General features: G+C 40.8%; 1 protein-coding gene and 1 pseudogene across 1 annotated transcript; both read right to left on the reverse strand.

Moving 5' to 3' along the window:
* Positions 1 to 5,639: 5,639 nt before the first annotated feature.
* Positions 5,640 to 24,762, reverse strand: LOC139311930 (zinc finger protein 721-like; annotated as a pseudogene).
* LOC139311927 (zinc finger protein 232-like) lies at positions 7,270 to 11,267 on the reverse strand. The gene is made up of 4 exons (XM_070936452.1): positions 10,748 to 11,267; positions 9,905 to 9,983; positions 9,680 to 9,773; positions 7,270 to 7,399 (listed from the first exon to the last, which is right to left on the reverse strand). Exons 1-4 carry the CDS (start codon positions 11,265 to 11,267, stop codon positions 7,343 to 7,345), a joined length of 750 nt encoding a protein of 249 aa, XP_070792553.1. The 3' UTR covers positions 7,270 to 7,342.
* Positions 24,763 to 27,335: the final 2,573 nt, after the last annotated feature.

The following is a 27,335-nucleotide window of genomic DNA, read 5'->3' on the forward strand; positions in this document are numbered from 1 at the left end:
CAAAGATCCAACAAAGATAGGATTAGCCCTCTACACAATAGCAGCAGAAACTCATCACATGTGACCTGGGAAGCACATGTGACCATCAGCCAGCAAGACCCCCACCCCCTGGGAGTCTGACAACCAATCAGAGTACTCTTTCTGGGCCCCAGGAAGTGCAGAGCCAGAGAGAGCATAAAAACCCAAAGATTTACTGTATCTGCCCTTTTCTGTTCAGGAACTCAAGCCATGTGATCCTGTCCACCATTAAACCATCTTTCCAAGCAGTCTCCATGTTTCCAGTGTCTGTTTCCTCACTTGGAGCAGAACCCAGAAGGATGTTTCTTCCAACATAGTGTTGGCTATTTTTGTTACAGGGATAGATTTGTATTGGAGCAGCCTGCAGGCCTCCCAAAGGCTCTGCGCACCCTGTTTTTGCGAAAAACGGGCCCATTTTTCATAAAAACGAGACACACAGTGTAAGGCTTCAGGAGGCCAAAAAATGGCTGTATTCTGTGTTCTTTATTGTTACTATCTTCCTTAGTGGGTCGTGCAAACCGCTATTCCAAACAATGCTATTTATAGGGGGTGGGGGCAGTGGTGGGTTGCCCTGGTTCTCACCGGTTCTTTTTTTTTTTTAAAATTTGATTTTATTATAACATATAGTGATACAATCAGTACATTTTCGGTTCATTGGTGCAATTATATACATATATACATCTACATACATTATTGCTTGTCTTTTGTTGATATTGTTTCTTGAAGCTAGATTTAATTTCAAACACTTAAAAATAATAGTGCTCAACTCTCTAAGACTAAATCTAATACTATTCATATAGATTTTGTTAATTAGTTAAAATTTAATCTCTATTACCTTCTTTATTTCTTTCCCCCATCCATTCGTACCACATGTCCCACACGCTATAAAATTCTGAATCTTCTGTGTCATTAATTTCTGAAGTCAATTTGTTCATTTCGGCGCACTCCAATATTTTTCCAATAACATGTTCTTGAGGTGGTATTTGTTTTTCTTTCCAATACTGGGCAAAGGAAATTCTAGCGGCTGTCAGAATATGTATAATTAAATACTTTTTCTTTTTTGCATATTCAGTTTTCAAAATTCCCAGGAGAAAAGCTTTTGGGTCAAAATCAAAATTTTCTTTTATTATTTCTCTAGTCCACACCCATATCATCCTCCAGAATTTTTGTGCCTGATTACATGTCCACCAGCAATGATAAAAAGTACCCTGCTGATGGTCACATTTCCAACATTTAGGGCTCGAATTGGGGTAGATCTTCGCTATCCTGGCTGGGGCCATATGCCATCTATAAAACAGCTTGTATTGGTTTTCCTTATAAGCCGTCGCCTTTGTCATTTTAAGGTTATTATTCCATATTGAATCCCATTCGTTCAAATTTATATTCTGTCCTATATTTTTGGCCCATGCTAACATCGGTTCTTTAACTACTTCCTCTGCCATATCGTACTCCAATAAGTAATTATATAATTTAGCTAAAATTTTGTCATCCGTACCCATCCATATCTTGTCAAATCCATTTATGCTCATTTCAATGCCAAATTCCTCCTTATCTTTTTTATATCTGGATTTAATTTGGTTATATGGCCACCAGTCTATAGAAATACCTTGTTCCATCAATTCTTCCCTTGTTTTAAGGTTCCCTCCCCCATCTAATAATTCATTGTATCTGACCATTTTACCCATTTCTAATACATTTGGATATATTATAGCCTCCATAATAGAACCAGTAGTAAAACTGGCAGGAGGCCCCGCCCACCGACCCCGACATCACCAAAGTGCTTCTGCGCATGTGCAGAAGAGCGCGTGCATGCATGAGCGAAGTGAGCACGTGCACGTGGCCTCACTGCAAACCGGTAGTAAAGGTAAGTAGAACCCACCCCTGGGTGGGGGGCACTGAGGATGAGTTTGTAGTACCAAGGGGGCGGTGGACTGAAAAACTCTGTGCTGCAATTTGGGAGACTCAAATAGCTATTTCTGCCTTGTCATCAGTGAGCCACACCCTCTTCTCAAGTATCCTCCCTGTAAAGGTACAATGTTTCTTTTTCTTTTTCGTAGGCTTTTATGTGCATATTCTTTCTAGCCAGGTTGTAAATTGCAGCCAGTTTTTAAACTTTTAAATGTTCCGGAGATCGTGATGTCTATCGCCTTTTCTATAACTATACCTGGAACTCACATTTTTAGGACAATTCTTTATATATATATTCTTTTATAAACATCTTTTTAGTGCAAAGGTTTTCTTTAAAGTGGTGCAACCTTTTTTTAACATTCTCTTCATACAGGTACCCTCAAGTATATTTTCAACAATATTTGCCTACTTTAAGAATTACTTAAGCATATCTAATGATAAATATAGATATGTACTGTATGTAAAAATTACATTTTCAGATTAAACCTTTCTTGCAGTTACACATATCAAGGAAAGAAAAATCCATCCTAATTCCAATTAACTCATTAAGTTGAATCCTTCCAGCTTATATTCATGGAGTAAAATCTTTTTCTTCTCTGGAAGTTTTAGCAAGGAGTTATAACCCTTTATATGTGTATGGAGACTCTCAATCACTAGGTGACGGCTGTGTCAACCGTCCCACTGATTTAGACAGCAAAAGAAACTTCTGGGACATGCAATCTGACTGCCTGGGACTTTCCCAGCTGATGACCTTGGGGTCTGTCTCAGGCTTTCAGTCCCTCACTTGCATTACACATTTCCCTGCATGAAATGTGCCTTTAATTCCAGTGCCTTCCCTTTCCCCTCCCATTACTGTTGTCTGCTTGAGAGCAGGCTTCCAAAGCGAATCGACCAAGACATGATTAGAAAGATTAATTCTCAAGCAAACAAACACACACGTTACTAGACCCAAATCTCCTTAAATTTACATAACCTATCAGGGTTCATCTGGGAACTTAACAAGAAAACTATGGATCAGTCTACGGCCCAAATAGCCATCGCTGCCACTCCCTCTGCATCTCGGCTCAGACTCATGAGGCTCATTAAGTACTCTGTATGAAAACAAATCTTAGCTGCTGAATGAAAAGAATGTGAAATTGAAAAACTCTGCAAGTAGCAGCCAACAATCTGCATGGAGAAATCAGACCTCTCGCTTCAGCCTTCCTCAAACAAGCAGGGATGGGAAAGGCAGAAGAGCCAGAGAAGGGGCTCAGCTCTGATACTTAGCCTGACAGAAGTATTGAGGCAACAACAAAAGGTATCAGATAACCTCTAATAAAGTTGTGGTTTTTATTTTTATCTAAAATATATTTGAAGAATAACGTGACAATTGTGTTTGATATTTTGGAATACCAGGAACAATATAATGAAAAACAACCAGGAATATTTCTACATGCAGAGAACACATTTGAGTATTTGGTCTTGGCAAAAACCACAAGCAGGATTAGGGATTCACCTTGTTCTGGTTTGCACTAGAAAGGAAATTTATGTATGCATGGCTAAGAAGGTATACAATATTCGAATTATTTAATTTAATTTATATGCCGCCCTTCTCCGGAGACTCAGGGCAGCTTACAATGCGTTAAGCAATAGCCTTCATACTTTTTTTATACAAAGTCAGCTTATTGCCCCCACAATCTGGGTCCTCATTTTACCTACCTTTGAAAGGATGGAAGGCTGAGTCAACCTTGAGCCTGGTGAGATTCGAACTTGCAGTAATTGCAGGCAGTTGGTGTCACTTTAGCACCACTTAAGCTGCTACGCCACCAAGGCTCTTATTATTACTCAATTATATATGAATTATTACTCAAATGATACTTGTATGAGATTTTAGACAACTATAGGCAGCCGACAATTTACTATAGTTTACTAATTGTTCAAATTTCAGAAGCACTGAAAAAAGTGACTTATGACCATTTTTCACATTTACGTAACTTGCATAACATCCCGATGGTCACCTGATCAAACCTCAGTTGCTTGGCAACTGATTCATGACAGGTTTTTTTTTTTTAATTAGATTTATATGCCACCCTTCTCCGGAGACTCAGGGCAGCTTACAATGTCCTAAGCAATAGCCTATGTCCGTGATGGCGAACCTGTGGCACGTGGAGCCGTATCTGTGGGCACGCGAGCATTGCCCTAACTCAGCTCCAGTGTGCATGCATGTGCCGGCCAGCTGATTTTCGGGCCTTCTGTGCCCACCGGAAGTCGGGAAAAGGTCCATTTCCGGCCTCTGGAGGGCCTCTGGGGGGGTGGGGAAGGCGGTTTTTGCCCTCCCCAGGCTCTAAGAAAGCCTCTGGAGCCTGGGGAGGACAAAAAACGGGCCTACCAGGCCCACTGTGCCATCGTGTTCCAAAAGCGGGGGTTGCACGGGAGGTGGTGTCTGTGTGCATGCACGGCGGGTGGGGTGCATTGAATTATGGGTGTGGGAATGCGTGTGCACAACCCGCCTGCGCTCCCCCCGCTTTTGGCACATGACGGCAAAAAGGTTAGCCATCACTGGCCTATGTTAAGGATATTGTTGTTGTGTTACCAACCAGCAGAGTGTAGAGCACAGACAAACGTTGCTGAGAGCAATGAATAAGAGATGTGCAAACTGGTTTATCAAAAGTTTACTTTATAGTGAAAAAACAATCTCATAGTCTTTTAATCAATCCAAGTCTTTGCCAGTTAAATCAGTCCAGTGATACAAAATCTTCTTACCATACAAACAGTAGTTGGTTAGAATAACAAACTCACTCTGGTTCACAAACTACGATGGTAGCAGATCCATCCAACGATGATAGCACAATGGTAGCAACTCCACACACTATGGTACCTTATCATGAACTGAATACGTTACAGTACCTTTCTTAAATACGTTTACAACCAGTGATTATCTAATTACAGCATGACTCAGCATTACAATGAATGAGCAGTAAAACTTTAAAGTCACACAATACATATTCATATTAAAGTCACAGAACACATATATTGCCTGGACAACTTGTTAGGCTCAAACCATATCTTAACAGCCTTCATACTTTTGTATATTTTATACAAAGTCAGCTTATTGCCCCCACAAACTGGGTCCTCAATTTACCTACCTTAGAAAGGATGGAAGGCTGAGTCAACCTTGAGCCTGGTGAGATTCTAACTTACAGTAATTGCAGACAGCTGAATGTTAATAACAGGCTTTAGTCTGCTGAGCTATCCAGGCTCCAGTTGCATTGTCCCTGGGTCATGTGAACACCTTTTGTGAGCTTCTGGCATGCAAATCCAATGTGGAAGCCAGATTCATTTCACAAAAGTGTTACTAACTTAAAAATTACAGTGATTCACTTAAGAAATGGTGCAAGAAAACTTGCAAAATGAGGAAAAAAGCATTTAATAACTGTCTGGCTTGGCAACAGAAATATTGCACTCAATTGCAGTCATAAAGCGAGAACTACCTAGATTTTTATTAAAGCTATTTCCACAATTCCTTTATTGATATGGTTTCTCCCGTGTGGATGCTTCTATGGCAAGTAAAATGTTACTCCTTGCAAAGCACATTCCTCACTCCATGCATTCATATGTGGGTTTTTTCTCCAGTATGGATCCTTTTATGGGAATTGAGATCACAATTCTTTCTAAAGCCCTCTCCACACTGCAAATATTTATATAACTTCTATCTTGTGTGGATCCTCTTGTGGGAATTAAGACGAGTGCTGCAAGTAAAGGTCTTTCGACAATACATACATTTATAAGGTTTTTCTCCTTTATGATTCACTTGATGGATAAGAGTCTTACAATAAGAGAAGGTCTTTCCACACTCCATGCATTGATACGGTTTCTCTCCTGTGTGGATTCTCTTGTGGGAATTAAGGCATCTTTCTAAAAGTAAAGGTCTTTCCACGCTCCATGGATTCATATGGTTTCTCTCCTATATGGATCCTGTTATGGGAGGCAAGATAACTACTCTTCCTAAAACCCTTTCCACACTCCATGCATTGATATGGCTTCTCTCCTGTGTGGATCCTCTTGTGGGAGGAAAGATTACTACTTTTACTAAAACCTTTTCCACACTCCATGCATATCTAAGGTCTTTCGCCTGTGTGGATCCTCATGTGGAAATTAAAACTGGTGCTACAAGTAAATGTTTTTCCACACTCCATGCATTTATAAGGCTTCTCTCCTGTGTGGATCCTCTTGTGGGTATTAAGATTATTGCTACTAGTAAAGGTCTTTCCACACTCCATGCATTGATATGGCTTCTCTCTTGTGTGGATCCTCTTGTGGGAATTAAGATTACCGCTACAAGTAAAGATCTTTCCACACTCCATGCATTTATAAGGTCTTTCGCCTGTGTGGATCCTCTTGTGGGAGGAAAGATTACTACTCTTCCTAAAACCTTTTCCACACTCCATGCATTTATAAGGTCTTTCACCTGTGTGGATTCTCTTGTGGGAATTAAGACTGCTGCTAAAAGTAAATGCCTTTCCACACTCCATGCATTGATATGGCTTCTCTCCTGTGTGGATCCTCTTGTGGGAATTAAGATTACCGCTACAAGTAAAGATCTTTCCACACTCCATGCATTTATAAGGTATTTCTCCTGTGTGGATCCTCTTGTGGGAATTAAGATTACCGCTACAAGTAAAGATCTTTCCACACTCCATGCATTTATAAGGTCTTTCGCCTGTGTGGATTCTCTTGTGGGAATTAAGACTGCTGCTAAAAGTAAAGGCCTTTCCACACTCCATGCATTGATATGGCTTCTCTCCTGTGTGGATCCTCTTGTGGGAATTAAGACCACTGCTACAAGTAAAGATCTTTCCACACTCCATACATTTATAAGGTATTTCTCCTGTGTGGATCCTCTTGTGGGAATTAAGACCACTGCTAAAAGTAAAGATCTTTCCACACTCCATACATTTATAAGGCTTCTCTCCTGTGTGGATCCTCTTGTGGGAATTAAGACTACTGTTACAAGTAAAAGTCTTTCCACACTCCATGCATTTATAAAGTCTTTCTCCTGTGTGGATCCTCTTGTGGGAGTAAAGATTACTACTCTTCCTAAAATCTTTTCCACACTCCATGCATTTATAAGGTCTTTCGCCTGTGTGGATCCTCTTGTGGGAATTAAGACAGCTGCTAAAAGTAAAGGCCTTTCCACACTCCATGCATTGATAAGGCTTCTCTCCTGTGTGGATCCTCTTGTGGGAATTAAGACTACTGTTACAAGTAAAGGCCTTTCCACATTCCATGCATTTATATGGTCTTTCTCCCAAATCAGTTACTGGATGGTTTGGAAGCCAACTGACCAGAGGAAGATCTTTTTTAATTCCACTTTGATATTTCTTTGTTTCATCACTCTTTGGTTGCATCTGATCTACAAATTTCCTTTCCTCCCATTTCAAATGGATCGCTTGGTGTTCCTCCTTGCAATTCTTATTCTCTTGCCCATTAAAGCCTTGGAGAAGAAAAAGAAAAACTGTAGCAAGAATAGGGGAACAATCAAAACTTTTCTTCTGAAATTTAGCCAAGAATCATCAATGTATTTCAGCTGTTTTGTTGGCAAACATGAAGAGTCCAAACGAAGATTATAGCAAAGGCCCATTTCCAAGTGATCCCCATATAGTTGGACTGGATCACAGCCCTTATCTAATCTTTGGCCGGGGACAATTCCATGGTGCTACAAACTCCCGAAGTGCATTGGACACTGTTGCATACAGCAACATACCCACCAGCTCCCAACTTCAATAAAAGTTTAATCTCCACTTGTCTGCAGAGCAGAATCTTTGAAAGTCAAAGGGAATTTCTGGATGGCAATAGCTCCCACCCTTTAACCTTTGGCTAATGCCAAACTTGGTACACGAGTGGGCATATCTCTAAGAAAGGAACATCCCTCTTAGAGGTCATCCGGTGAGTTATAGCAGCTCAGGGCCATTAGGAACCCAGTGACCAGGTTCAGGAGGGAATACCAACTCCTGGTAGCCAGAATTTTGCTCAAGAGAGGCCTCTTCCTCCAATTCCTCCTAATATCTTTTATGAAATATTTTCTATTTGATGAGCAGAAAGCTTTTTTTTTAAATTTCCTTTATGCAAAAAGCCCGGGTATGCAATTTTTCCAATTTCTCTTTCAATAAATTTCCTTCTTCCATAAAGTCAGTTTGGTCAAAAGGTTAAGACACCAGGCTAGAAATTAATCAATTTAGAGACATTTCTATCATTCTCTTTTCACTTTGTCATTATTGGGTACCCAGTGTAGATTAATGAGAAAAAAATGAATTTCAACAACTGTAGAATCATGCTGCAGCGTAACAAAATTGACAAAAGTAAAGGGAGTCTGAATACATTCTGAATGCATTCCATATCCTTCCTTTATTTTTTTTAAATAATAAAGGCAGCAGACAAACGCAATAGTCCTTCCTCCTGCTATTTTCCCTATAAGAACCCTGTGAAATGGGTTGAGCTGAGAGAGACTGGCCCCAAGTCACCCAGCCAGGATTCATTCCAATGGAAGAACTAGTATTCACAGTCACCCTGTTTCTAGCCTGATATTTTAACCATTTGACCAACCTGACTTCATGGAAGAAGGAAATTTATTCAAAGAAAAATTGGAAAACTGCATAGTCTATCTTATTAGATAAAAGAAATTGTTTTCTTTAAGAGAATGCCTTCTGCTCATAAAATACAAAATACTCATTCATGCTACGGCATAATATAATTGAAAAAAGTGAAGGGGGTCTGAATATTTTCTCAATGCACAGTAAATAAGTGATTTTTTTTCAGAAATAACTTTTAAGCCTCTTCTCTATGTTCTTGGACAGAGAAAAGGATTCTTACTTAGGTAAGCCAGATTCCTGGAATTTTCCAGCATGACTTCTCCATGAAGCGCTTTCTGGTCAGCATCCAATTGAAACCACTCCTCCTCAGAGAAATACACGGCCACTTCCTCAAAAGAAACAACATCCTGAACAAGGACACAAGTTTCCTTAGTAACAGATAATCCCAAGAATAATGGGATAATTTTATTCCACCAATTCTAGGAAAGAGATCTAGTGAACAAAATGGGTATCCTCTGCAGAATTAAGAATAAGGTCTCACCATTTTTGGCAGATGGTACAACTAAATCATGGTTGATCAAGATGGAAGTGTTTGGAATGCCTTAAGGTATAGGCAACTAAAATATTCTTGGTCAATTGACAGTTGGATCTTAAATCCAATACTTATCAGTGACTCCCATTTTTCCTAGGATGGGCAGAGCAAAATACTGGCAAAACCCACCTGACATGTTTTCCAATGGCTCATTTTATACACTGAGGGACCAACGTACCCCAACTCCACACCTTCATGAAGAAGTTGGAAGAGCTTGTAATAGTACTCAATATGTCTATGGAGATTCTCAATCACCAGGTCACGGTAGTCCCAAAGATGCTTTTCAAAAGGCAAAAAAGAATATTTTCTTTATAATGGTGTGTGAGAATAACCCTGGGAGACAGAAGGAAGAGCCCCGATGCTGACAACAGTCTGGTTGATGAAATCTGATGGTGAAGCAGGAGGGGTGGAGAAAGCAACTCACAAAGGATCCCCTCAGAAGGGAGAGGGAAGGCTAAGCTGAGTGTGAATGTTCAATGACCTGTTGTCAAATTCATATTCCTTAGAAACAGCAATTTTATACATTGAACTCTAGAACAAAATGAAATCCATCCAAGATTTATGGACCTTTTCCGATCTTATTTCTCCTTACCTGAAATAGCAGTTCAGCTAATCCTTCATCTCCAGAACAAAGAGGTGATTGTAAAAAATCCAAGGACAACTTCCTACACTCTATGAGTAAGAGAAAAATAGTGGAAGCAGATTTGTTAAAGAGAGAGACTCCTAAAAGTGGTGTGAAATAATCAGTTAAGTATTAAAATCTCACCTCACACAGAAAGAAGTTTTCTTACCTTGAGTAGCATCTTGACTTTGATCTTTCTGGAAGTTCTCCCTGAACAGCAGCTCTTGAGAAGATCTGAATGAATCTTTTCCCCTCTTAGGATACTCAGTAACAGCTTCCATGGATTTCTGGACATGATGTAAGAGGAGAAACAAAGCAGGGGTGAAATCCATCAGGATCTGACAGGTTCTGGACAACCGGCAGTGGAAATTTTGAGTAATTCGGAGAACCGGCAAATACCACCTCTGGCTGGCCCCCGAGTGGGGCGAGAATGGAGATTTTGCAGTATCCTTCCCCTGGAGTGGGGTGGGAATGGAGATTTTTTTTTTTTAAATCTGATTTATATGCCGCCCTTCTCCGGAGACTCAAGGTGGCTTACAATGCATTAAGCAATAGCCTTCATACTTTTGTATATTTATACAACGTCAGCTTATTGCCCCCACAATCTGGGTCCTCATTTGACCTACCTTAGAAAGGATGGAAGGCTGAGTCAATCTTGAGCCTGGTGAGATTCAAACTTACAGTAATTGCAGGCAGCTGAATGTTAATAACAGGCTATTAGTCTGCTGTGCCACCAGGCTCTATTTTGCAGTATCCTTCCCCTGCCACACCAAGCCACGCCACAGAACCGGTAGTGAAAAAATTTGGATTTCACCATTGAAACAAAGGAAGAGCACAGAGATAGAAATGAATTATCATACTGCACCTTCAAACTAGCAGACCCCAATGTCCATTGCTGAAACAAAATGGAAGAATTGCCCCAAATACATCCTCTGGAAGAATAGAACAGATGCCCTTAGGAATTAATAATCCCAGAAAATTCTGCCAGAAAGAAATTGACAACTTCAGAGAGATCCTCTTTAGAGCTGCCATGATTACAGTCTCCCACCTGCAACTCTTCTTGCATGTTTTCCTCCTCCTGAGTCAGCAAGAAGCCTTCAGCCAGGGACACCGCCTGGGAACTGGTCTCTGCTCCACACTCCCGCACCCATTTCGCCACCTCTGGGGGAAGGACAGCCAGCAATTGTTCCAGGAGCACCAGGTCCAGCATCTGAGCCTTGGTGTGTTTTTCTGGTTGCAGCCACTGACGACAAAGGTAGTGAAGCTGAGTGCAAATATCTCGTGGACGGCTCCCCTCCTGAAACTGCACTTTTGTGAAGTGACAGCATTGGACCTCTGAACTATTGGATGCCTCTTCGTGGCTCTTCTGCCCAGGACTTGCCCCATTCTTCCCACAGCTCCAAGGCTGAGCAGCTGAAGGGCCTTTTGTAACTTCTGCGTCTGCTGGGTGTTGTCCCTCCATCTTCTCTCTGGTCTCTAATAAAGCTCCAAAACTGACCCATGGATCTCCACAGGTCTTTCTGTTCACAAGAGGTCTGGCCAAATTTTCCAAGGCCATTCAGCTCTCTTCCCAGACAAGATTCTTAAGATTCCGGAAGAACCAGAAAATTTTTTGATGTATCTGAGATGGAAAAATGGGGAGGAGGGGAGGGAAGGGAAGATTAAGTAAAGAAATTTGTATGAACCCAGCAAGGTTTGTGGGAAAATCTTATTAGTCAGATTGCTCTCTCTACATATCGGAAAATTTGCCTTGAACCCTTCAGGATCAATGTCTATCAAAATATTGGAAAAATACATTTAAATATGTTTTTGATTTCTACTTCCTAGTTTCTATTAAAAATTTAGTTTTTATTCTTATGTCTTCTTATTTTTATAAATTACTCTAGGCAGAAATTATACATAATACTCCTTCTTACTGTTTTTGCCCCAACAACAGCCCTGTGAAGTAGATTTAATGTGAATAAAGTAGGAATCATACAGGGTCAGTTACATGAACACTAAAGGACCCTCTCTATTCACATTATTATAAGGGAGAAATGTGCTTGTTTGGAGATTATATTAAAAATCAGCTAAATCCCATTATTGGTAATATATCTTCTGATGAAGCTGTCACGGAAGGACAGCCATATGGAAAACATCTGAGGGGCCTCACTGTCAAAGACACAAGGACATATATGTTACAAAGAGTTACTTAATCCAATAAACTTACCTAAGGACAGCAATAAATCTCCTTTATTAGTAATTACAGAACTAAGGAAGGTTGTCTAGCTAAAGATAATCTTATAAAACTAGAAAATAATGGTTTAGTAATTAGGAAGTGTCAATTATCATATAACAAGTGTATGTTAGCCATATATGGAAAAATGCATGAGCTCACCGAATCCTTTGTCTTGGATATGTATAAAAGCCGTTGTATCAGAACTCTTCCTTTGTTCAGAATTTCAGGTACAACTCTGGCTCTGAACCTGCGCAATAAACTGTATCTGGCTGACCCAGGAATGTTTTTCAGTCTTTCATTCCATAACAGATTGGGCTGAGAACTGGGATGGGCTCAAGGCTTTCATGCTGTTGTAGAATGAAGGGACCAAACAACATTCCTGGGTCAGCCAGAGACAGTTTTATTGCACAAGGTTCAGAGCCAGATTTGTACCTGAAGCTTTGAACAACCCAAGAGCTGTGATATCTGTGTTTTTATACATTTCTAAGACAAAGGATTCAGTGAGATCATACATTTTCCATATATGGTTAACATGAGATCATACATTCTCCATATATGGCTAACACACACTTGTCATATGATAATTGACACATTTCCTCATTAGTAAACCATTATTTTTAGTTTATAAGATCTTTAGCTAGACAACCTTTCTTAAGTGCTGTGGTTGCTAATGGGAAATTTACTGCTATCCTTGGGTAAGTTTATTGGATTAAGTAACTCTTTGTAACATATGTCTTTGTGTCATTCACAGTGAGGTCACTCAGATGTTTTCATTTATGGCTGTCCTTCCGTGACATCTAGGTCTCATCATAAGATATATTACCACTTAATGGGGTTTAGCTGCTTTTAATGTAATCTCCAAGCAAGCACTTTTCTCTTTTATAATAATGTGAATAGAGAGGGTCTCTCAGAATTCACGTATCTAAGCACATCTTCCCCTTATAATAATGTGAATAGAGAGGGTCCTTTAGAGCTCATGTATCTGACTCTGTATGATTCCTTTCTTTTATCCACATTAATGCCAAAGGTTGGACTAGAAGTTAATCTCCTGGTTTCAAAGCCTTGTGCTTTCATCACTGAGCCAATGGTCTCTCTGGCTAATCATAATTTAATACAATATAATTTAAAAGACAGTTTAATAGCATTTCTATTCCTGCATAGTTTAAGAAGTCCTTGTGCACCTTGCACCCAACTTGCACACGGAGTTGAAGCCTTGCATGCAAAGCCAGCAGGAGGGACTCCGACCGCTCGCTTCTCTCGGCCTAAGAAGGGGGAGGCGAAGGAAACCCCTTCGGAAAACGGGGCCATGAAATATGCAGGAAACTGTCCAGGAGTCACGACTGACTTGGAGGCACCAATCGCTGTTTTGCAAAGACGACCTCTCCTCCTCTCCCGCCATGCAAAGCTCTTCCCGTCGAAATGGATTGTAAATCCTCTTTTCTGCGACCCTGTTTTTTTTTTTCCCCCTGGGGGCAAATGGAAGGGCGCGAAGCTTTGCTTTCTTCCCTGCCTGGCCCTTGCATGCCCAGGGACGGCAGGGGAACATGGGGCCAATGGCTCCCCCTCCCCCTTTCCACGACTCCGAGCCTGATGAATGTGAGCGTCCAGCGCGGGAGAAAAGTCACCCACCCACCCAGTCACTGAACCCCCCACTCACGTCTGGATCTCCAAGTCCAAGTCTTCCCTGCAGCCTCTTCCCTTCCCTGAAAGGCTCCTCCGGGCACTGGAGAACGTTCCAAGCCTCGGGAGTCTCGCATCCCTCTTGACTTGGGAAAGAGACCGGCGCATGCTCAGTTCTCTTGTAAGCGAGGGAGGGAGGGAGCTGCGCCGCTCTTCGAGGGCGCCCCCTAGAGGATCCTGTGTGCATTGCGAGAAGATCCTGCAAGGGCTCAGGACGTCGTGTTCCATACGGGTCTGGGATGATGGGCATTAAACTTGAAGGAAAGGTTCCCTCTAAGATTGCCTATCTAGAAATGAAATGACCTCTCCAGCAAGCGTCAGTTTGTAGATTTTCCCTCTTTTTAATCTCTAAGAACCGTCTGTGATCTTGTGAAGATTGAGAAAATCTCTGTGGAGACTCAAAAATCCCTTTCCTGAAGAGCAGCTTCTCTGAAGGGTCTCCAGGGATTCCCAAGAGAAGGCCTCAAAAATGAGCAAAATCCTGTCAGAAATGGCAGGGCGGTCAAAAGACAAGGAAGAAAAGTCTCTCTATGAAACCCAGCCTGTGTCTTGTGGCTGATAGCAAACTCAGCCCTGAAGTGAGGGGAGATCAGGGGGCTGGCAGAGACACAGGGAGGAAAGCGACAGATTGAGGAAATTTGAGATTTGTATTGATTTTTTCTTCAGTAGTTCAATTATTACAGCTGCCATTCCAAATTCATGCCTCTGCTTAGCCAAGGAAACACTAAAGGCAGCCTGTAATACTGAGAATAACCATACATCCCAATGAAAATGAAGCATTAAAAGAAAAGTTCCAAAATGGAGTGAAAGCTCAAAGTTGTGGACCTTTAAATTTTTTTACCTCAAAACAAGCCGCCATGATGGAGAAATTAAGATTGGGAGAATAAAGTCTCATATGTGACTAGAGAAAAAGTGGAATCACAAAATGAAGGAAAGCAAATACTGAAAAATAAATATAAATCTCAAATACTACGAGGCAAAAAAAAAAAAGAGAGAGATGAATAGTTTTATTTTGGTTGTTGAATAGGCAATACACCTCAGGAAATTTGAGTAGGAACCTTAAGAGCTTTGGAGTAAAAGAATATTTTTTCTAGTCAAATGTAAAGAAGATTTTACTGGTTTGAAAAGATTAGGCTGGATCTGGAAGTGGACAGTGGAAGAAAAAAGAGATTTAGTTCTAATAAATGAAAGAAAGGAGGGAGGGAGGGAAATTGTGGTGAAGAAACAATTTTAAAAGAATGGCCTTAACTTCTCATTCTGCCTCCATTCTTTCTAGCCCATTTCTTTACATATCAAGGCTCCTTCTAAATCCAACCTAATTTTTTCAGTCTTCCATTACGAAATTTTTTTTGACATGATTACAAAACCAAAATCATCGTCCTTTCACCTGTTTGCTCTAGAACCATCAGTGAACAATATTTGAATAAATATTTTCAAAGTAGCTCGATCTTCTGAAAGCTTGAAGTATCGCCTTCCACAATTACAATCAAAAGTTTCATGTATTTTTAATCTTTATACTTAGAACAGAATTTAATAACATCTCATGAATAACCATATCACGATATTTAAGTTTATTTAAATCAAATTTAGTTTTTTTCCCTAATTTTTGTCATACCATAGAAAGGCAAAAAATGCTTGTAAAAGGTTTTTTTGAACATGCATTTCATGGGCTTCCCCTCATTCTGGCTTATTTTGTGAGAGAGATTCTTCATCCTGAAGGTTTTTCCAAACAGGATACATTGATATATGTGACGAGTTTCTCACATAATAAGAGGCCTTTCACCAGGTAAGTGTCCATGATTTGCAAATACGAAGATCCACACATCCCAGATCCAGTTCTCCTCATCTCTGTATGTATCTATCAGGAAAAACTCAAGTTATTTTCTGAAGTTGTTCTTAATTTCATATTTTATTAGGTTTGTTTTGGTTATCAATAAACTAAAGCTCTTTCACTCTTATTCTTCTGAGTATCCCTAACTTCGCAGAGTGCAAGCGAGCGAGTGAGAAACTGTAACTAAACTCTATCAAGCTCTAGTGGCGCAGTGGTTAGAATGCAGTACTGCAGGCTACTTCTGCGGAGTGCTGGCTGCCCACAATTTGGCAGTTCAAATCTCAAATCTCTCCAGGCTCAAGGTTGACTCAGCCTTCCATCCTTCCGAGGTAGGTAAAATGAGGACCCAGATTGTTGGGGGCAATATGCTGACTCTGTAAACGGCTTAGAGGGCTGTAAAGCACTATGAAGCGGTATGGAAGTCTAAGTGCTATTCCCTCTTGCTGTGCCTGGATGCTTTTAGGGGCTGGATGGAGAGCAATGGATTGAAACTAAACCATGGCAAGACTGGGTGGCTCTGGGTTTGGGGTTTGTTGGCTCAGGGAGAATTGCCATGTCTGATCTTGGATAGGGTGGCACTACCCCACAGACCCTATGTGTAATTTGGGGATTCTCCTGGACACATGACTCCTGCTTAAGGAGCAGGTGGCAGTCGTGACCAGGAAGACCTTTGCACAACTGTGGGTTGTGCACAAGTTATGCCCTTTCCTGAAGCTAAAATCCCTACTAAGTCATTCATGCCCTAGTCACTTCCCGTCTTGACTATTTCAAAGAGCTCTATATGGGGCTGCTATTTGTTGTAAATCAGAGGTCCAGGCTTTTCCTCTGTTTCAAGATGTTTTCCAAAATGTTTCTAAGATGTCTCTCCCGGTCTCCCCGAGAGCTTTATTTTTATACAGTTTTACACAAGCAGATAAAAGGTAGCATAGTAACAGGGTTCTGATGGGATAACTTATTCACCCCCCTCTCAAGATGCCGTCCTCTCTAGGTGAGATTATCTCATCCAAATCCGAGTCAAAGATGAAGTAACCAGGCAAGACCCACAGCGCATGTGCCATGGCAGTGTGCCGCTGCTTGACCTACTGACCTACAGCCACTGAAGAACATCCAGAAGCTCATTTTGCATTGGTGCAAAATGCAGCGGTCCATATGGTTTTGTGCAAATCCCATTGTGCACATGCATTACCTCTCCTGCGGGAGCTGCATTGGCTGCCGATTTGCTTCCGGGTGCAATTCAAGGTGTTGGTTGTCACCTTTAAAGCCCTTCATGGCTTGGGACCAGGTTATCTGAGAGACCATCTCTTGCCAGTCACGTCTACCCGTCCCATCAGAGTGGGCAAGCAGGGAATGGTGCAGGTCCTATCCCCCAGGGAGATACACCTGGTGGGACCCAGAAGGGCCTTCTCTGTGGGGGCCCCCTCTCTGTGTAACATCATCCCCCAAAGATTTGAATGGCCTCCACTCTAGGACTCTCCCAGAAGGAGCTGAAAACCTGGTTCTGCCAGTGGGAACCCAGAGCAGGATGGAGCACATTAAGTGGCTCATGTGAGGTGCTGTCACCATGGTAGGGGGTTATTTTATTATATTAATTTATTATATGACTCTTCTTTAATAAAAGAATAAAAGAAGAGTTTTATTGTTTTTATATGAGGTTTTATATTTTGTAAGCCGAAAACAGCCAGAGAAGGGGCTCAGCCCTGATACTTAGCCCAACAGAAGTATTGAGGCAACAAGAAGAGGTTTCAGATAACCTCTAATAAAAGTTGTGCTTTTTTTTTATCTAAAAGATACTTGAAGAATAACATCATAGTTGTGTTTGATATTTGAAACCATATAATAAAAACAATTAGAAATATTTCTACATGCAGAGAAGACCTTTGAGTATTTGAACTTGGCAAAAACCACAAGCAGGATTAGGGATTCACCGTGTTCTGGTTTGCACTAGAAAGGCAACTAATTGCAGACTACATATGGCAAGGGAAGAAGGCAAGAATTAAATTAAAGCACCTACAAGACTCAAAAGAGAGAGGAGGACTGGCACTGCCCGATTGGGAAATCTATTACAAAGGATCTGTATTAATTTGGATCAAGGAGTGGATGGAACTCAAAAACCATAGACTATTAAATTTGGAAGGATTCGATCTTCAGCGAGGATGGCATGCCTTCCTATGGGAGGGCACAGACAAAAAACATGAATACTTTCAGAGTCATACAATCAGACATGTGCTATACCAAACATGGCAGAGTATTAAAAAGGCACATTATAACAAAATCCCGGAATGGTTGTCAATGATGGAAGCCCAGATCTATACAAATGCCATGGACTATAATAAAACGAAAACTTATAAAGATCTGTTAAATATCCGGGGGGAACTAAGAACGAGGCAAGAACTAAAAGAGATGGGTACAGACATTGACTGGTGGCCGTATGCACAAATAAAATCAAGATACAATAAAGATTCGGCTCAATTTGAATTCCAAAATGGTCAAACCGAATTAGACAAAATTTTGCAAGGGACACAGGACAAATTGATTAAAAAAAATCTATAATTACTTACGAGGATATAAATTAGAAGAAGAGGTAGTGAAAGAAAATATGATAATTTGGGCAAAAAATTTCGATTATAGTATTCAATTAGACAAATGGGAAAAACTATGGAAAATAAATTATAAATTGACAATGTCTGTACCCTATGAAGAAAATCTCTACAAAATGTTTTATAGGTGGCACTTGCCACCAGCCAGATTGGCAACAATGTTCCCCGGCACGCCACCAACATGTTGGAAATGCAAACACCACAAAGGCACCTATTACCATATGTGGTGGACCTGCCCAATGGCGAAACAATATTGGCAAAGGATCAAAATACAATTAGAGGAAATAACATGCCAAAAGACAGAACTAAGACCAGAAACCTTCCTACTAGGTATAGTGAACGGACACTACGAAAAAGAAACAACATACTTAATCATATACATGATAACAGCAGCACGAATACTATACGCACAACATTGGAAGAGTAGTGATATACCAACACCAGATAAAGTAATTAATAAAATTATGGAATGTGCGGAATTAGATAGACTCACCAAGGAACTACAAAACAGGGAAGAACATGATTATTACTTAGTATGGGAAAAGTGGTATAGTTAGTTGAAAGATAGAAAAGAGATGAAGTAATAGGAAATAAACAAAATGACCAAATATAGAAAGATGAAAACAAAGTACAGACATAGGTCAATAAAGGACAATTGTAGATAGATAAAAAGAAATGACCAAACAAGGAAGAGTCAAAATACAAAGAAAAATGTATATTACAGTTGCGATAAACTGGACATATATTGAATTTGGTGTTTACATGTTTTTACGTTTTGTACGTCTTATTGTTCTGTTTAGTTTGTATTTATAAATAAAAATTGGAAAAAAAAAAGAGAAATATTTCTACATGCAGAGAAGACCTTTGAGTATTTGGACTTGGCAAAAACCACAAGCAGGATTAGGGATTCACCGTGTTCCGGTTTGCACTAGAAAGGCAATTTATGAATGCATATCTAAGAAGGTAAACAATTTATTTGAATTATATATCAATTTTTATTTTATTTATTCAATTTATATGCCGCCCCTCTCCGAAGACCCAGGGCGGCTCACAATACACTAAAAAAAATCATTATGAAAAAACTTAAAAATTAAATTACTCAAATGGTACTTGTATGAGATTTTAGACAACTATAGGTAGTCGTCGATTTACTACAGTTCATTTAGTGATTCTTCAAAGTTACAGCAGCATTGAAAAAAGTGACTTATGACCATTTTTCACACTTATGGCCATTGCAACATCCCCAGTCACCTGATCAAACGTCAGATGCTTGGAAAATGATTTATGACAGTTGCAGAGTCCCTGGATCATGTGATCACCTTTTGTGAGCTTCTAACAAGCAAATCCAATGGGGAAGCCAGATTCACTTCATAACAGTATTACTAACTTAACAACTATTGTGAGTCACTTAACAAATGTGGCAAGAAAAGTCGTCAAATGGCGCAAAACACAATAACTGTCTCGCTTAGCAACAGAAATTTTGGCCTCAATTGCAGTCATATGACGAGAACTACTTGGAAAAAAAAAAGCTCACAAAAAGCCCTCTCCACACTGCAGACCTTTATTTGACTTCTATCTTGTGTGGCTCCTCTTGTGGCGATGAAGATGACCGCTATAAGTAAAGCTCTTTCCACACTCCATGCATTTATAAGGTCTTTCTCCTGTGTGGATCCTCTTGTGGGAATCAAGGTTATTGCTACGAGTAAATGTCTTTCCACACTCAGTACATTTATAAGGTCTTTCTCCTGTGTGGATCCTCTTGTGGGAATTAAGGTCATGGCTACGAGTAAATGTCTTTCCACACTCACTACATTTAAAAGGCTTCTCTCCTGTGTGGATCTTCTTGTGGTTATAAAGATTATTGTTACAAGTAAATCCCTTTCCACACTCCATGCATTTATAAGGTCTTTCTCCTGTGTGGATCCTTTGATGGATTATAAGGGACTCAGAATAACAGAAGGTCTTTCCACACTCAATGCATTTATACATTTGTTCTCTTTTGTGGATCCTCTTGTGGGAATTAAGACTACTCATTGCAGTAAAGGTCTTTCCACACTCAATGCATTCATAAGATCTCTCTCCTGTGTGGATCTTCTTGTGGGAATTAACAGTACTCATAGCAGTAAAGGTCTTTCCACACTCAATGCATTTATATGTTCGTTCTCCTTTGTGGATCGTCTTGTGAGAATTAAGACTACTCATAGCAGTAAAGGTCTTTCTACACTCAATGCATTCGTAAGGTCTCTCTCCTGTGTGGATCCTCTTGTGAGAATTAAGACTACTGCTTAAATAAAAGGCCTTTCCGCAATCCAGGCATTTATAAGGCTTCTCTCCTGCGTGGATCTTCTTGTGGTAATAAAGAGTATTGTTACAAGTAAATCCCTTTCCACACTCCATGCATTTATAAGGTCTTTCTCCTGTGTGGATCCTTTGATGGATTATAAGGGACTCAGAATAACAGAAGGTCTTTCCACACTCAATGCATTTATAAGTTTGTTCTCTTTTGTGGATCCTCTTGTGGGAATTAAGATTACTCATATCAGTAAAGGTCTTTCCACACTCAATACATTCATAAGGTCTCTCTCCTGTGTGGATCCTCTTGTGAGAATTAAGACTACTGCTAAAATAAAAGGCCTTTCCACAATCCATGCATTTATAAGGCTTCTCTCCTGCGTGGATCTTCTTGTGGTAATAAAGATTACTGTTACAAGTAAAGGTCTTTCCACACTCCATGCATTCATAAGGTCTTTCTCCTGTGTGGATCCTTTGATGGATTATAAGGGACTCAGAATAACAGAAGCTCTTATCACACTCAATGCATTTATACGTTCGTTCTCCTTTGTGGATCCTCTTGTGGGAATTAAGATGACTGCTACGAGTAAAGGACTTTCCACACTCCATGCAGGTAAATCGTTTCCCTTCTGAATGTGTATTTTTATGAGAAAAGAGATTATCGGATATATTGAACCTCTTTGTACACTCCATGGATTTATATGGTCTTTCTCTCTTATTGATCACTGTATGGTTAGGAAGCCAACTGACCTGAGGAAGGCCTTTTTTAACTCCACTTTGTGATTGCTTTGTTTCATCACTCTTTGGTTTCATCTGATCTACAAATTTCCTTTTCCTCCCTTTTGAATGGATCGCTTGGTGTTCCTCCTTGCAATTCTTATTGTCTTCTCTATTACAGCCTTGAAAAAGAAAAATGAAAACTGTACCAAGAATAGGGGAACAAGCAAAACTTTTCTTCTGAATCGTCAATGTATTTCAGCTGTTTTGTTGGCAAACATGAAGAGTCCAAGCAAAGATAACAGCAAAGACCCATTTCCAAGTGAAATGATCCCCATATAATAGGATTGGATCACAGCCCTGATTTAATCTTTCATATGGGACAATTCCATGGTGCCACAAACTCCCAAAGTGCATTGGAAACTGTGTCATAATGGGGCAGCAACATACCCAGCACTTCCCAACTTCAATAAAAGTCTCATCTCCACTTGTCTACAGAGCAGAATTTTTGAAAGTCAGAGGGAATTTCTCGATGGCAATACCTCCCTACCCTCAATTTAGACTAAAGCCAAATCCAGTACACAAGTGGGCATATCTCTAAGAAGGGAACATGCCTCTCAGAGGTCATCTGGTCTTCGTTATAGCAGCTCAGGGCCATCGGGAACACAGTGACCAGGTTCAGGAGGGAATAACGAATCTTGGTAGCCAGGATCTTGCTCTGTCCATTCAGCCTCTTCCTCAGAGTCTTCCTAATATCTTTTATGAAATGAGTATTTTGTATTTCATGAGCAGAATGCTTTTTAAAAAAACAAACAATTTACTTTATGTAAAAAGCCAGGCTATGCAGTTTTTCCTTCAATATATTTCCTTCTTCCATAAAGTCAGTTTGGTCAAAAGGTTAAGACACCGGGCTAGAAACTAATAAAGTAACAGACATTTTAAAAAAAAATACTCTGTGATTCTTGGGTACCAATAAGGAGAAAAAAATGAATTTCAACAAATATAGAATCAAGCAGTAGCATAACAAAATTGATAAAAGTGAAGGGAGTCTGAATACATTCTGAATGCATTCCATATCCTTCCTTTATTTTTTGTAAATAAAGGTAGCAGACAAGCCAAAATTTTTTCTTCCTGCTGTTTTCCATACAACAATCCTGTGAAATGGATTGGAGAGAGTTTTGGCTCAAAGTCACCCAGCCAGCATTCATGCCTAAGGCAGAACAAGTACTCACTCACAGTCACCCAGTTTCTACCCTGGTGTCTTAACCCTTTGACCAAACTGATTTTATGGAAGAAGGAAATGTATTCAAAGAAAAATTGGAAATCTGCAGGTTGTGTCTATGTTCCATGATGGAGAAGATAATTTTGACTCACTTGGTGCTTTACTGTTTTATCCCATGTATAAATATTTTTCAGCAATGTAATTGTTGAAAATTATTTCATCTTATTTGTTTTGATAAAAAAATAGCATCATGCTTTTTTAACACTTAAGAAAAAAAAGAAAAGAAATTGTTTTCTTTAAAAAAATGCTTTCTGCTCATAAAACACAAAATAACCCCTTTCAACAACTGTTGAATCATGCTACAGCATAACAAAATTCTACAAAGTCAGAATGCTTTCTGAATGCATTGTATAGAAATGATTTTTTTCCCCAGAAATAACATTTAAGCCCCTTCTCTACATTCCTGAGCACAGAAAGGAATTCTTACCCAGGTAAGCCAGATTCCTGGAATTCTCCAGCATGACTTCTCTGTAGAGCACTTTTTGGTCAGCATCCAGTTGAGACCACTCCTCCTTGGAGAAATACACGGCCACTTCCTCAAAAGAAACAACATCCTGAACAAGGACACAAGTTTCCTTATTAACAGATAATTCCAAGAATAATGAGATAATTTTCTTCCACCAATTCTAGGAAAGAGATCTAGTGAACAAAATGGGTATCTTCTGCAGTATTAAGAATAAGATCTCACCGCTTTTGGCTGATGACACAACTAAATCATGTTTGATCAAGCTGGAAGTGTTTGGAATGCCTTATGGTATAGGCAACTAAAATATTCTTGATCAATTGGTAGTTGGGTCTTAAATCCACTACTTGTCAGTGACTCCCATTCTTCCTAGGATGGGAAGAGCAAAATACTGGCAAAACCCAGCTGACATGTTTTCCAATGGCTCATTTTATCCATTGAGGGACCAACGTACCCCAACTCCACACCTTCATGAAGGAGTTGGAAGAGCTTGTAATAGAACTCTATATGTCTATGGAGATTCTCAATCACCAGGTCACAGTAGTCCCAAAGATGCTTTTCAAAAGGCAAAAAAAGAATATTTTCTTTATAATGGTGTGTGTGAACAACCCTGGGAGACAGAAGGAAGAGCCCCGATGCTAACAACAGTCTGGTCAATGAAATCTGAAAATGAAGAAGGAGAGGTGGAAAAGGCATCTCACAAAGGATCCCCTCAAAACGGAGAGTGTGAATGTTCAGTGACCTGATGTCAAATTCATATTGCTTAGAAACAACAATTTTATACATTGAACTCTAGAACAAAATAAAATCTATCCAAGATTCATGGACCTTTTCTTATGTTTCTTCTCCTTACCTGAAGTAGCGGTTCAGCTAATCCTTCAACTTCATCAGAAAGAGGTGATTCTAAAAACTCCAAGGACAGCTTCCTACTCTCTGTGAGAAAGAGAAAAATACTGGAAGCAGATTTCTTAAAGAGAGACACTCCAATAAAGCAGAGCAAAAGAATCGGCTAAATATTGAACTCTCACAGTAAGAGCTTGTTACCTGGAGTGGTGTCCTGAGTTTGATCTTTGTGTAAGTTCTCCATGAATAGCAGCTCTTGAGAACATTTGAATGAATTTTTCCTGTTCTTGGGATAGTCAGTCACAGCTTCCGTGCATTTCTGGACATGATGTGACACAAGAAAAAAAGGAAAAGTACACAGATAAAAATTATCATACTGCATTTTCAAACTAGCAGGCCTCAATGTCCATTGCTGAAACTCGAAAGAGAATGAAAGAATTGCCCCAAATACATCCTCTGGAAGAATAGAACAGATGCCCTTAGGAATTAATAATCCCAGAAAATTCTGCCAGAAAGAAATTGACAACTTCAGAGAGATCCTCTTTAGAGCTGCCATGATTCCATTCTCCCACCTGCAACTCTTCTTGCATGTTTTCCTCCTCCTGAGTCAGCAAGAAGCCTTCAGCCAGGGACACCGCCTGGGAACTGGTCTCTGCTCCACACTCCCGCACCCATCTTGCCATCTCTGGGGGAAGGACAGCCAGGAATTGTTGCAGGAGCACCAGGTCCAGCATCTGAGCCTTGGTGTGTTTTTCTGGTTGCAGCCACTGACGACAAAGGTAGTGAAGCTGAGTGCAAACATCTCGGGGACGGCTCCCCTCCTGAAACTGCACTTTTGTGAAGTGACAGCATTGGACCTCTGAATTATTGGATGCCTCTTCGTGGCTCTTCTGCCCAGGACTTGCCTCATTCTTCCCACAGCTCCAAGGCTGAGCAGCTGGAGGGCCTTTTCTAACTTCTGCATCTGCTGGGTGTTGTCCCTCCATCTTCTCTCTGGTCTCTAAAAAAGCTCCAAAATGCACCCATGGGTCTCCGTTGGTCTTTCTATTCACAAGAGGTCTGGCCAAATTTTCCAAGGCCATTCAGCTCTCTTCCCAGACAAGATTTTTAAGATTCCCGAAGAACCAGAAATTTTTTTGATGTATCTGAGATGGAAAAATGGGGAGTACGGGAGGGAAGAGAAGATTAAGTAAAGAAATTTGTATGAACCCACCAAGGTTTGAGGGAAAATCTTATTAGCCAGCTTGCTCTCTCTACATATCGGAAAATTTGCCTTCAGGATCAATGTCTATCAAAATATTGGAAAAATACATTTAAATATGTTTTTGATTTCTACTTCCTAGTTTCTATTAAAAATTTAGTTTTTATTCTTATGTCTTCTGTATTACTTTTGTAAATTACTCTAGGCAGAGATTATACATAATGCTCCTTCCCCCCAACAACAGCCCTGTGAAGTAGATTGGGCTGAGAACTGGGATGGGCTGAAGGCTTTCATGCCAAAGGTTGGACTAGAAGTTAATCTCCTGGTTTCAAAGCCTTGTCCTTTCATCACTGAGCCAAATGGTCTCTCTGGCTAATCATAATGTAATACAATATAATTTAAAAGACAGTTTAATAGCATTTCTATGGCTGCATAGTTAAGAACAAGTCCTTGCACCTCTTGCACCCAACTCCTTACACACGGAGTTGAAGCCTTGCAAGCAAAGCCAGCAGGAGGGACTCCGACCGCTCACTTCTCTCGGCCTAAGAAGGGGAAGGGAGGGAAACCCCTTCTGAAAACGGGGCCGCGAAATATGCAGGAAACTGTCCAGGAGTCACGACTGACGTGGAGACACAAAGCTCTGTTTTGCAGAGACGACCTCTCCTCCTCTCCCTCCATGCAAAGCTTTTCCCGTCGAAATGGATTGTAAATCCTCTTTTCTGCGACCCTGTTTTTTTCCCCCGGGGGCAAATGGAAGGGCGCGAAGCTTTGCTTTCTCCCCTGCCTGGCCCTTGCATGCACAGGGACGGCAGGGGAACATGGGGCCAATGGCTCCCCCTCCCCCTTTCCACGACTCCGAGCCTGATGAATGTGAGCGTCCAGTGCACCCACCCACCCAGTCACTGAACCCCCCACTCACGTCTGGATCTCCAAGTCCAAGTCTTCCCTGCAGCCTCTTCCCTTCCCTGAAAGGCTCCTCCGGGCACTGGAGAACGTTCCAAGCCTCGGCAGTCTCGCATCCCTCTTGACTTGGGAAAGAGACCGGCGCATGCTCAGTTCTCTCGTAAGCGACGGAGGGAGGGAGCTGCGCCGCTCTTCGAGGGCGCCCCCTAGAGGATCCTGTGTGCATTGCGAGAAGATCCTGCAAGGGCTCAGGACGTCATGTTCCATACGGGTCTGGGATGATGGGCATTAAACTTGAAGGAAAGGTTCCCTCTAACGTTGCCTATCTAGAAATGAAATGACCTCTCCAGCAAGCATCAGTTTGTAGATTTTCCCTCTTTTTAACCTCTAAGAACCGTCTGTGATCTTGTGAAGATTGGGAAAATCTCTGTGGAGACTCAAAAATCCCTTTCCTGAAGAGCAGCTTCTCTGAAGGGTCTCCAGGGATTCCCAAGAGAAGGCCTCAAAAATGAGCAAAATCCTGTCAGAAATGGCAGGGCGGTCAAAAGACAAGGAAGAAAAGTCTCTCTATGAAACCTGGTCTGTGTCTTGTGGCTGATGGCAAACTCAGCCTTGAAGTGAGGGGAGATCAGGGGGCTGGCAGAGACACAGGGAGGAAAGTGAAAGGTTGAGGAAATTTGAGATTTGTATTGATTTTTTTTCAGTAGTTCAATTATTACAGCTGCCATTCCAAATTCATGCCTCTGCTTAGCCAAGGAAACACTAAAGGCAGCCTGTAATACTGAGAATAACCATACATCCCAATGAAAATGAAGCATTAAAAAAGTTCCAAAATGGAGTGAAAGCTCAAAGTTGTGGACCTTTAAATTTTTTTACCTCAAAACAAGCCGCCATGATGGAGAAATTAAGATTGGGAGAATAAAGTCTCATATGTGACTAGAGAAAAAGTGGAATCACAAAATGAAGGAAAGCAAATACTGAAAAATAAATATAAATCTCAAATACTACGAGGCGAAAAAAAAAGAGAGATGAATAATTTTATTTTGGTTGTTGAATAGGCAATACACCTCAGGAAATTTGAGTAGGAACCTTAAGAGCTTTTTTGCATTGGTGCAAAATGCAGCGGTCCATATGGTTTTGTGCAAATCCCATTGTGCACATGCATTACCTTTCCTGCGGGAGCTGCATTGGCTGCCGATTTTCTTCCGGGTGCAATTCAAGGTGTTGGTTGTCACCTTTAAAGCCCTTCATGGCTTGGGACCAGGTTATCTGAGACCATCCCTTGCCAGTCACATCTACCCGACCCATCAGAGTGGGCAAGCAGGGAATGGTGCAGGTCCTATCCCCCAGGGAGATATACCTCGTGGGACCCAGAAGGGCCTTCTCTGTGGGGGCCCCCTCTCTGTGTAACATCATCCCCCAAAGATTTGAATGGCCCCCACTCTAGGACTCTCCCAGAAGGAGCTGAAAACCTGGTTCTGCCACTGGGAACCCAGAGCGGGATGGAGCACATTAAGTGGCTCATGTGCGGTGCTGTCACCATGGTAGGGGGTTATTTTATTATATTAATTTATTATATGACTCTTCTTCAATAAAAGA

The sequence above is a fragment of the Pituophis catenifer genome, unplaced genomic scaffold (genome assembly GCF_029215685.1).
Source record: "Pituophis catenifer annectens isolate HBS135680 unplaced genomic scaffold, rPitCat1.0.hap2 SCAF_2, whole genome shotgun sequence".
In the NCBI taxonomy this organism is placed as follows: Eukaryota; Metazoa; Chordata; class Lepidosauria; order Squamata; family Colubridae; genus Pituophis; species Pituophis catenifer.